The sequence below is a fragment of the Caenorhabditis briggsae genome (assembly GCF_000004555.2).
Source record: "Caenorhabditis briggsae complete genome, chrIV, whole genome shotgun sequence".
NCBI classification, from domain to species: domain Eukaryota; kingdom Metazoa; phylum Nematoda; class Chromadorea; order Rhabditida; family Rhabditidae; genus Caenorhabditis; species Caenorhabditis briggsae.
The window spans coordinates 11070282-11082270 of NC_013487.2; the positions used below are offsets into that span (position 1 = coordinate 11070282).

An 11989-nucleotide genomic window follows, 5' to 3' on the forward strand; every position below is an offset into this window, starting at 1 on the left:
AGTCCGAATGAATGAACAAGAAAGGAATGAGTCAGATGTAGCTCCGTAGTGCTCCTCCGGCCCGGCCGTTCAAACTCCTCCTATCGCAAAAAGCGTTCGACTCCACCCGTTCGTTTTCACTGATTATATTTTCCAGAAACTGGAAATTCTATGGGACTATAAAAGCCATTAAAATCCCTTCTCCTATCCAATGTCTATCCAATTCTTCAAATCATCTTTCCTACAATGCAATTCATCACCCACATCGCTCTTCTCGTTCTCATCGTCGGAGCTTCAACTCAATGCTGGGGTGGAAACTGTGGGGGAGGATGTTACGGAAACAACTGCGGACCAAAGGTTACTGTAGTTAGTGTTCCAAATAACAACGGATGCTCCTGCAACCCATGCTTTGGAAATGGATGTGCTCCAAGATGCAACTACTGTCCAGGAAGTTACGGATACTCTTCCTGCTGCAACAATAATAGTAAGTTAAAAAATAAATACGGAGCTATAATTTAATGTGTTTTAGATTTCTCTTGCTGCGGATTCCGATTCCGTCGTGCTGTTGAGTCTGCTAAGGAAGCTTCTGATGCTGTCGAGACTTCAGTTTGAGTTCGACCCGAAAACTTTGTTAAAATTTTTGTATATTTGAGATACTGGTTTAATAAAATAGTTTATTCTTTTTCACATTTTTTGAGTGTTATATGCATAATTGATTCGAAATCCGAATGTTTTCCCATGGCTTCCCTTTATCATGAAACCTGTAACAGAAGGACCTCTTAACTTTTAACTTTCAGATCAATTATCTCGATTCCTGTGAAAGATATCAAGAAGATGTCAACTGATTAATTTTTATCATAATATCAGAAGTGTTTTGTCAGTGGACACGTTTTTGATATCTTGCATAGGAATTGAGACAATTGAGCTCAAACGTGGCAGTGCGGGGGAATTTCTATCACAGGTTTTACGGTATATGGTCCTCATAGGAACTGAAATATTCGCTTTAAAAAATTTACTTTATTTCCACCAACTTGTGATCCCAATTTAGAACAAAGATTTCTAAAATGAGTCATTCTTCAAACCACCGCCAAGCACTCTTCGTTCGAAATGGTTACTTCTGTTGGTATTTACTCAGCTTGTATCCCTCTTCCACCCATGCAATTTTTCATTATATCTACACCTCATTTCCCCAAAAAACCTTCCATTTTCAAACCATGTCCCTTAAACTTGCCTTTTTCGTCGGTCTAGTTGGTTTGGCCGCGTGCCAAAACGCTACTCGAGCTCCTGGATCTTACTGTAAAGGACAATCAAGAAGCGGTACGTATTCTATTTCAATTTGGAAATTAAGTAAGACTTCCAGAATGTTTCATGGGCTCATGCCCCAGCGGTTTCGAATGTATCGGAAATCAGTGTTGCTCGGAAGCGGATGTTGTTCAACCAGGAGGCGATTGTACTGACTACTTGAGTGACTGCTCAAATGTTGAATGCAATTCAATTGGAATGCAAGACTTTGCACGAGCCAATTGCGCAAGAACTTGCAATATGTGCTACAGTTCAGCCTCTGTCAGTCCACGTAAGCGTAGCTTCAGTAGACACCAAATTCAGATGGAATTCCAGAATACGCTTGCACCGACCTTCTGACTGACTGTGCCAACCGCATGTCTTCATGCCAAGACATCGACTTTGTTGACATGATGGCTCTATACTGTCCGCGTACTTGCAATCTCTGCCTCTGGCAGGCAGCCACAAAGATCCCAAACTGTGGAAACCAACTTCCAGAGTAATTAATTTATTCAGATTTCCAGCTGTTCAATGTCTCAATTTCAGTTGCGCGACTCGTGGAAACTTCTGCTCTGCAACCAGCGTTTCTCTGTATCAGAAACGTGTTGGATGCGGAAACACTTGTGGTTTGTGCTCTTCGGCGCCAAGCACACCAGCCACTGTTCAACTGTCAACAAATAGCAATGGGTTCCTCTTTTTTGGACGCAAATGACACAAAAACTATAACGAAATAAATGAACTTGTTAAAGCATAGCATATTTATTTCTAATCGTTGTCTTTTTAATCGACTCATAGATCTGAACATATTTTTCAACCCGGATGGATAAATAAGATAATTGGCAACTGGGAACACTAAAAAAGAATAAGTTGCATCAATTGTACAGATAAATACAGAAAACAAAAGAGTTTAGGGAGATCAAACCATCTCAGGGTAAATGTTTTTAGAATTTAGAGGAGTCTTCTCTGCTGACAATGGATGCGGAAGTCCGAGTTTTGAAGGCGTTAACTTCTTCATTGACGCATTCAGAGAGTTTCCTCCATGAACCGAAAGTGTAGCTTTTGCATTCCGTTTCTCCTCTTTCTTCATTAAACGAAGACGAAGACGTTTTTCGATCCATCTGAAATTTAAAAATTAAGTTCATGCTTTCGAAATTTTAAAGATCTATTTACCGTTTCTTTCCAAAGTAGGCCAATGAGTTTGTAGCAGTGTTCAAGACGATTCCAAAGTCAGATACTCTCACCATTATGCTCATTACAGTACCCCATCCGTCGATTCCATATAGATTTTCATAGACGTCAAAAAAGATTGGCATGGTCCTGAAAATTTGAAATTTAGGATGAAGTCATTTTCAGATTTTTCGCCTCACCTGAAGATGAGAAATTTCACAGCGATGAAAACGGCTACAGTTCTAGAAACACGCTCTTTTAATTCCTCGCTTAGAACCACGGAACGACTTCTTTGTTGACTCTCAAACAACTTTCTTCTTGCCTTTAAGCTCATATGAACTTTGTATTCTGTCAGAATTGAGAGAACCAAAATGATAGACACCGGGCCGATGGTTTGGGTTAGCGTCATAAGAACAGCCTTGTATTTTGCAAACTGAAAAAAATAAAATACTAGATATCAAGTTTTAATATTCTCCTACTGATGATCGGAAAACTGTTGCTTCTGGGTTTGTCGCCTCGGCATTATGTTCAACATCGAAACATTTAGTGGTTGTGAACTCGAAGAAGATTGGAATGTTCACTGAGAAGCTGAGCAGAATGAACAAAACTGAAAAACGTTATAATTAGTTCTCTGACGTCAAGGTGTCTCATGTCTTACAAGGTGTATAGAAAGGACGAATCATTTCGCGCAAATTATAGTGTCTCTTGATCGATGAACTATTGAATGTGCCGCGGGAGAATGTTGTGTTAGTGGTTACCGAATCTTCGAGCTGTGCTGCTGATCCTTTTCTGACTGCCTTACTTCCAGTTCTTCTATGGTTTGATGCCATACTCGTGCAAATCGGAGAGGTCGTACAACAACCATGAACCGGAGGAAAGTGATGTAGATAACCAGTGCTGTCTGAAATACACCCATAATTGAGGATCGAGAATCACATGTGTATACAAACCGAGGCGGTGGTCAACGAGCTCGCGATTCCATGTAAATTATAGGTAAAGTCTTGTTTATCGTACATTATATTTGTCCGAAAGAACAACACCGACATTGCCTCGATTCCATAGAAGAGGAAGACGGTGAGCAGGAGAAGGGAATCGATTGCACACAAGGCGAACAACGCTGAAAATTTAGGAATATACAGGTGATAGGAACTTCAGATTTTATGGAACCAGGTCTAGACAAAAATCTGATTCATACCTGCAGTAAGTTCTTTGTTGAGACCCGCACGGCACAGGAATTTAATTGCGTATCGGGCTCCGATCATGGACAACAATGCGGCTAAACATGTACACGGACCCTGGAAAAGGATTATAACTGAAACCATAAGATATTATAGTCCGAAATGGTTACGAAATCAAATCAAAACAATTCTAAAAAGTTTTCATTTGAACTTACATCAATCAGAAGTGCATACGCTGAGATGGTATCTTTCTCGGGTGGAAATGGATAACGATAAGTGCAATTTGGCATACCACCTTCATAATCTGTCTCCATGACTGCCCTGAAAACAAGAAACTGAAATGAGCCAGAATATTTGTTTAGAGGTGAATTGCAAGAGTAGAAGAAGGCGAAGAGAGCTTTCCCCTCCTTCTTCTGCTTGCTTCTACCATTAATCACTGGCTAGATGGTCGGTAATTTGGGCTCGCGCGAGCCACTGCACGTAGCGACAACTGAGCGCGTGATGGAGATGGAGTGGTTTTTAGAAAAGTGGATATGAAAAAGGAGCAGATAAGGACAGGTGATTATTTTTAAGAAACCAGTAGAAGTCTTGATTTCGTGCATTTAAACAAAGCGGAAATTTTTAGATGAGGGATATGTCAATAAAGGAATCCCTTTGATACTCTAGACTGACAACTGAACTTTTAGAGATCCCACAAAAAATTTCAACAATGTTCATTGAAGAATTTTCTAGATAACTATAAAACCTTTGAATTGGACACTAAACTGAACTTGAAAACTGCCCTATAACGGGCCTAAAACGGACCCTGCCATAGTTTATTTTAAAATCAATATTTTCTGACCAACTGAATGAGAAAACATAGAAATTCAAGAGTACTAAAAATGATGCTATTTTTTTGGCTTTTGGTAACTTCGTTCATAGACAAGGTATAGGTTTTCAAACAGAATCATTTTGTAGTATTTTTTGAGTTTTACCATATCTAATTTAGTTGATCAAAAAACAACTATCCTAAAAGAAGCTATTACATGTCCCGTTTTCCAAGTGTGCACTAAACTACACAAAGTATCAATGGACCAAAAATTTTATAAATATCTGGGTGCCCCCCCCCCCTTTTATTCTCTCTCTGTGCAAAATCCTTATTGTGTTTTGCGCAAGAGGTCCCACCCATTTCAATGAATTTCAAAAACTGACAAATCACATGAAAATGAAGAAGAAAAGAACGCAAAAAAAAGCACAAGAAATTTCTGAAATAAATAGTGGGAACTAGTTGTTGTGTTGTGTACAAAACACACCAGCAAAAAAAGGGATTCTGGTAGGTGGTTATGTGTTTAGCAGTTTGCAGTTTGTGGCATCTAGATTCAATGAGAACCGGACCATGGAAATGTTTCTGAATCAAACTACAGAAAGGAATCAAAAGATCCATAGGTCTCTGAAACTGGCCTTGTTGAATTTGACGAATCCCTAAAACTGAAACTGAAACTTTATTGAACTCTTATCGAGTCTACAGGATTAAGATTAGAATAAGGAATTCAAAAAATATCTTCCCTATCAGAAAAAAAAATTCCAAAACCAAAGAATCATAAAGTTCCAAAAATCAAATAGTATATCTGGAAAACTTTACTCTTCTCTCTTACTCATTTCAAATTCCCGAAAAATGAGTACAGAAAGCGTCAGAGAAAGAATTTCAAAGCAGAAAGTCATCTGAAACCCAAGAAGAATTGGTTTTTGCAAAGATTGAAATGTCGCAGATGTTTTTTTTCAATGATTTCAATTAGGAAATTGGAAAACTGAAGAAAAATCAGAAACATCAACAAAGATCAGTTGAAATCTTGAGATCCGGGATTACAGTGAAAAAGTATGCTTTAAGAATTTTGAGAAGATTATCTGACTTTTTTTTTGCAGAGGCGACGAGAAATCATTTGTCTTAGTCGTCCAATCAGTTCGTCTGGTTTGGAATAAATTTTTAAAAAACTTTAATTTTTTAAAAAATTTTCCAGAACCATCTTTTTGGATTAACTTGTTGAAATCAATCAAATGCACGGTTTCAAGATTGAATTAAAAAAAAACGACTTATCGGAATTTAGTTCATATAAACCCCTCGAGGAGTTGAACTTGTGGGAGGAGTATTCAAAGTCCGGCGCTACTACCGACTGAGCCGCGCGGGCGAAGCTAGTGCGGGCCCCTGATGGAATACTTGAAAGCGGGTACGATAGAAAACAGAATGGAAACCTTAACTAAAAAAAAATACGCAAAATCTTCTGTCCTCCCTCATTTAGTATTCCAGAATCTAACTCAAAATCTGATTCAGAAGAAGCGAAAAATTCGAAATGAACGGTTCAGAAGTTTTAAGAAATGATTTAGTTCCAATGAAACCCATTGGACCAAAAAGCATGTTTGCCGACTAGATGCACATGGATGAGAAAAAATCAGAGAACTGCTAAATTGATATGTGATAACGGAAGTAAGTGTGAGCAATGATAAGAAGAAATGAAGATGAGATTTCATCTTTCTCGAAAAACGGAAATGTTGAGCTAGACATCATGGAGATAGCTAATGAATTATGAATGTGACTTACTATTGCCCCTACTACCACCTTCTACCACTTTCCAAGAATCTCGAATTTTCGGTAGTCGAGGCAACCGAAAAAGAGGAAAAAGAAGGAAACGAGAAGAAGATGGTGACGTTGGACTTCTAATTGAAGGTGTTAGGATCAGTTCAATTCAGAGAAGGGACTGCCAAAAGTACAATAAATTGCAACAGACACCAGAAAATAGTCGTTCTGACCAAAGAAGAAATGAAAAATAGAAATATAATCTTACCGGAAGAAGAATATGAGATGACGGGTTCTCATGAAGAACAAAAGATGGATTTAGGAAAGGAAGGTTAGGTAAAAATAAGAGGAACGACTTCTAAGGAATTTAATTTTACTTGCGTGACGATGGCAAAGCTAGCTTTGGGCTTTGCATGTCTGAAAGAGATAAAAACGAAGCTTTTGGATACTGGAAATCAGAAATTTTGAAGTTTTAATAAATGTTTTGTTGACAGGTATACCGGGAGACCAGGAAGCAGAGTTTAAAGTTCTTAGAAACATCATTCTCTGGAAATTCAGATTTGCAAGAATTCTCTGAAGACAAATCAAAATTTGTCAACCAAACACATGATAAAGCTCATCATAGACTCGGTTCATTGATTTCTTATGCCTACACTAACACATCAAAACGTGTAGAGAGCAAGGACGTGGATAATTGATAAGAATCAGACTAGAATCTGTCTCCTCCCACCTCCTCTGACCTTTCCGAAGGTACTGGATTTCAAAAGAATAGAAAAAGGGAAGAAGAAGATGTCAGAATTAAGGAAAAGAAAAAAAAACAGGAAGAAGAAGAGAAGACAGGTCAGATTTCGAGAAGGAACTCTTTGTATACTTTCTCAAACTGAAAATGACGAAGAACGCGAAACTAAATGAGAAAGGAGGCCGCTTCTGCTTCCAAAAATCGTAAACATGCTTGAATTACTGAAAACTTTCCAATCCCGTTCTTCTATTTTTTTTGAAGAACTCAATCCAATTTCAAAGCGAAGAAACGAGACACAAAAAGGGAAATTGATCCGTTTTCCGTTTCGAAAGGACATGGTCCGCTAAGAAAAGAGGGTTGAAACTAAAAACAACACTTGATTATAAAGATGGTTAGACTTTGGAATTTAGAATTCCATTTTCTAAATCAAACATCTAAGAGAGTTTCATCAACGTAATGACACTTTGGATATGAAAATGTCTCAGAAAATATGTACTTCCTTCCGGTAGGAAAAAAGAGAATCACTTGGGACCAAGAGCCCCGTCTGGTTCCAGAAATGAGAAGAAAAGAAAAACGAAGAGGCTTACGAGGAGGTGCAAGAGATGGTTCTAATATGACTATTGGTCTTTTCTCTCGAGGACTGAGTCATTAGTTCTCTGACAAAAGTTTCTGGTGAACCCTTGGTCCAAGACTCCTAAAATAATGTTCTTGTGAAGTTCTTGGAAACAGAAAAAATGTGATGAAGATCATGATCACACTGGGATTATCGTACATTATGGGATTAGCTGTTTTGCTAAATTTAGGAAATACGACATTATTTTTTGGAGAAATTTATATTTGCTGGTGGCAAAACAGGGTTATGTCAAAAGTTGTGGTCAGTTGAAAAAAATTGATTTAATAAATATTGCAAAAATTGGAGATTATAGAAATTTCATAAATATAGGCTTTTAAGCAAATTAGCTCTGTTAAAATATTATGTACTTTCACAGGAGTCTCTATACAAAAGCCTTCAGATACGGATTTACCGTAATACATGTAATAGAAAGTCACTATCTGAATTACTGTCAAAGATATAAAAAGTTGTCAATTGATAAATTGTTTTCCATAATGTAAAAAGTGTTTCTCCAGTTGTTAACGTTTTGATATATCTTATAGGTGTTGAGATAATTGAGCTCAAACTTGACAGTGTGGGGACCCTACTACCAGAAATTTTACGGTATATGGTTATTGCTCTGATAAATGAAATATTTTTGACATCCTGCATAGGAACCGATAAATAAGCTCAAAGATAGGGTGGCCTTCCATTAGAGCGTTTACCGTTGGCGTCTAGAGAGATCAAGTGAAATGATTTCTAGAATGTTTTAAAAATAAAACTTGAAAGAAACCCAAAAAATATATGTCTAAAATCAACCAGTAAAAAAGAAGAAAATGGATCAGAAGAGCAGATTCTGTTTTTTCTCCAAGAAATTAATTCAGCCAGAACGCCTCACCCAAGCATCTAATGAATCAAGATTGGAGTTTGATGCTGGAAATAAGAGATACTCAAAGTAAGGAAAGATATTTTAAGTTTCTTGATTTCTACAAAAAACGAGAATTAGGAATCTCATCAGTAATCTCAAAAAAAATATTCAAAAAAGGAAAAGAAGATTCAAGTGTTTTTCGAAAAGAAAAAGATCATGTCATTGAATGTCAGAAGATGAAGTCTGATTTGATGCATGATTTCAAGAAACTATCGTATTCATGTGCATGCGAAAAGTGTGGAAAAAACGTAGAAGAAGCCATTTTTCAAACGTTTCGTCAAATGCTTTTGACCACTCAATATGCAGATTTTTTCAACCAGACGAACCTTATCGGTAGTCTTCCTCCGTATTTTTTTTTGCGAAGAGAAGCGATAAAAGACTTTTAAAATCAGGAAGAAATTGAGATCAAAGTATGGATTCATTCGGAACTTTGGTGAGAGGAGAAAATTGAGAAGAAGGTTTTTAAAAAGAAGTGCAGGTCTAAAAATTCTAAAAATCATAGAGGGCAAGTCTTTAAAAATTTCAAGGAAGACCTATATTTTGGACTTTTTCCTTGTACTTCTCTGGAATTTCAGAAACCGCTAGAAGACAAAAGTCCAATTAAACAATCAAAATTTATGTTAATAAATTTGAAAAATTAGAGAAAGGGAAAACATGCAAAAAAAAACTTTAATTTTTCGGTATTCTGTTTCCCAAAGAAACCGAAGGGATAAGAAGAATTGACGTTCAATTTTCAGTCGAAACATAACGAGAAAAGAACAACGAAAAATAGAAAAACATCTTTCATTCGTCCCAGGGGTCATATTCGGTTAGTTTTACAACACTTCCTAGTGCTTTGTTTTGGCATTTTTTTCCGGCGAATTGCAACATGAACTCTTTTCTCTCGTTCCAAAAAACTGCTACAGTAACCGGAGAGTAATTTGAGAGTTGTGAGAAGTCGTTTTGAATTTTAAAGAAGAAAAAAAAACGGAAATTTGAATCGGTTAGAGGGTACCGGAAACTTCTAGAAAGGACGTTTTCTCCAAACTCTCTTAATTTTCTGATTCCCCTTACTCTGAATATGAGTAACAAGTGCGAAAAACTTGAGAGAGAGAGAGAAAAAAGGGAGATGAAAAATGTAACACAGAAAAAAAAACATTGAAAAAAAACTGACTCATTTGGACGACAAAGTATTCAATTAAAATTTCTGGTGGTCCTCCTCTTTCATTTTTTTTCCAAAAAAAGTAGACACAACAACTCGAAAAGTTAGTTGGGTTGAGAAGAGACAAGGGAGCTTCTAGGGGTGATGACGACAAAAACAGGGACCTTTTTTTTCTTTGATAAAGCTCATTTAGTGTCTATTTTGATAATTGGGCAAATTAGAATGATGAAGACACACGAGGAAGGATATTTGCAGAAAGAAATAAGAAAGAGTGGGTGAGGATTATATGGTATGGGTGAACTTTGGATTTTGAGGAAAAGTTTCTTATTTGAAACTTCCAGAGTATTCCTCTAGTCTAATTTGAAATCCAGGGAATTCAGGGATTTTCATAATTATTTTTAGGTCTATTTTAACGATTTTTCGATGAACTCTTTAAATTGTTCAATAATGTTTCTTTTTTTTTAACCATTTTTGAGAATCGTCGTATTTCAAAAGAATACTTCAAAATCGAAAAAATTAGTCGAAAAATCAAAAAATATATTTTTTATGTAACTTTTTGCCATTTTTCAGAATTTTCAGAGATAAATTCACTAACGATAAAATTCATTGAGAAATCGAAAAAAGGCAAGAAAATGATTACGGAAATACATGCTTCTTCAAATGCACCTTTACGCATACTTGTAACGGGCCGGGCCGGGCCAGGCCGGGCTTTTTCCCGAATTTCGGAGGCCGGGCCTGTCATTCCACAAGTTCTGAAAATTTCAAAAAAAAACATAAGGGGGGGCCCTTATTTGATTTTTTTTCGATCAAAAAATTTTTTTTCGAGTTTTTTTTTGATATTTTTTTAAACAAACAGACAAACCATCCAAAAAAAACAAAAAAATAATGGAAAAAATTGTATTGAGAGCTCAAAATTTGGCTCAAAATGACAAAATTTTTGCTACCGGGCCTTCCGGGCCGGGCCCGGGCCTTGAAAATTTCCTCAGGCCCGGCCCGGAATTTTACAAGTATTCCTTTACGGATTTTGCTACTGGGCCTATGCCCCGCCCACTTTAAAATTTCCGAAAGCAGGGCAGATTGAAATTAGACCAGAGTGACAGCTTTCTTGTGAACCTTTTTTTAAAAAAGTGATCCGTATGATTTGTTAGCCATGAAATCATCTATTTTCCATCACCAATCATGATGTCTGCGAGATAATTATTTCTATATAAAATTGTTATCACAAGATTTTGAAACATATGTCATGCAATCCTTGGTTCCCACCAATTTAGCTTCAACTGAAAAATCTAAAATCCAAAAAATCAACTCTGACGTTGTCTACCTAGACATACCAAAAATGTCAGTATGTTATGTCTCTTTTGAGTAACTCGACTCTTTTATTTATTTTCAACCAAAAAAGACACAGAAAAAGGAAGAGATAGAACTGACATAACATATGTGATCTTCACTGAATTTTTGACCTGGATTATGTAAATAGAGGAAACAACATCATCAAAACACGAAAAAAAGAAGGAACTTACTTATAAACACATTCGACTGTTTTACACCGATTGAAGATATTCTCGACCTGGAATTTGAAATATTAGAAAAACACTTAAAAATTGAGATAAGTGAAAAAGTGAAAAGACAATTGCTGTTTGTTTTCAGATATCTTTGAGACAAGTGAGACGGAAATCACCTGTCAGGTCTCTGTGAAATTTTCGTTTGCAGTTCGAATTTTCGCCTGTATTTTTAGTTTTTCTTTTGGAACATTCAGTCAGAATAATTGCTTTCTCTTATTTCCTATTTCTTCTTTTCTCTCTTTTTTTTCCGATTTAGAGTAACGATGAGCACTCAACATAAGAAAAACCGAATGTTTTGACACTAGGGTGGGAAAAAAGCGAATGAGAAAGAGCGAGAGAGATAAAAACAGAGAAAAAACAGAATGAGAAAAAAATGATCGAGAATGAGATAGATAGGATGGGAACTAATCTGAATCATTACCCATTTGAAATTAGAGGCATTGTATTTTTTTTGTACAAAGCCTTTTTCTTATTTTGCTGATTTTTTTTCTTTTGACATAAAAAATGATTTATGATTGGCGAATTTTCCAGAGATCATGTCATGAAACAAAAAAGTAAAGTTGAATGTGTGTTTTGGAAAAATATATAGAAAACAGTTTACAAAAAGAATTCTCTAGCTACTATGCTCACTGTCCGTGCTTTTAGAAATACTGTAAAGTAACTTTGTTTCAAAAATCCAAAAATAATGAAAATCTGAAATTAAAAATTAGCTAAAAATGGTTCAGTAACTCAATCAAGTAGCTTTACACTAAACTTTTCAGATTTTCCCTATTACTGTACCGTAAAACCTGCAATAGAACACACACTGTCAAAGCTGAGCTCAATTATCTCTATTCATAAAGTTATCACATGTTTGTCAACTGATTGAATG

At 36.3% G+C, this 11989-nt stretch overlaps 3 protein-coding genes across 3 annotated transcripts; 2 read left to right on the forward strand and 1 right to left on the reverse strand.

The window, feature by feature from the left end:
* Window positions 1-225: 225 nt before the first annotated feature.
* On the forward strand, window positions 226-591 carry CBG01621 (the record flags this gene model as incomplete). The annotated part of the gene is made up of 2 exons (XM_002634031.1): window positions 226-463; window positions 509-591. The coding sequence occupies 2 exons, from the start codon at window positions 226-228 to the stop codon at window positions 589-591; spliced, it is 321 nt and encodes a 106-aa protein (XP_002634077.1).
* Window positions 592-1193: 602 nt separating this feature from the next.
* CBG01620 lies at window positions 1194-1972 on the forward strand (the record flags this gene model as incomplete). Its single annotated transcript, XM_002634030.1, has 4 exons — window positions 1194-1296; window positions 1340-1552; window positions 1597-1759; window positions 1807-1972. 4 exons carry the CDS (start codon window positions 1194-1196, stop codon window positions 1970-1972), a joined length of 645 nt encoding a protein of 214 aa, XP_002634076.1.
* Window positions 1973-2176: 204 nt separating this feature from the next.
* Window positions 2177-3919, reverse strand: CBG01619 (the record flags this gene model as incomplete). The annotated part of the gene is made up of 8 exons (XM_045235897.1): window positions 2177-2378; window positions 2431-2577; window positions 2628-2860; window positions 2907-3034; window positions 3086-3328; window positions 3374-3544; window positions 3623-3722; window positions 3821-3919. 8 exons carry the CDS (start codon window positions 3917-3919, stop codon window positions 2177-2179), a joined length of 1323 nt encoding a protein of 440 aa, XP_045091931.1.
* Between the last annotated feature and the right edge of the window lie 8070 nt (window positions 3920-11989).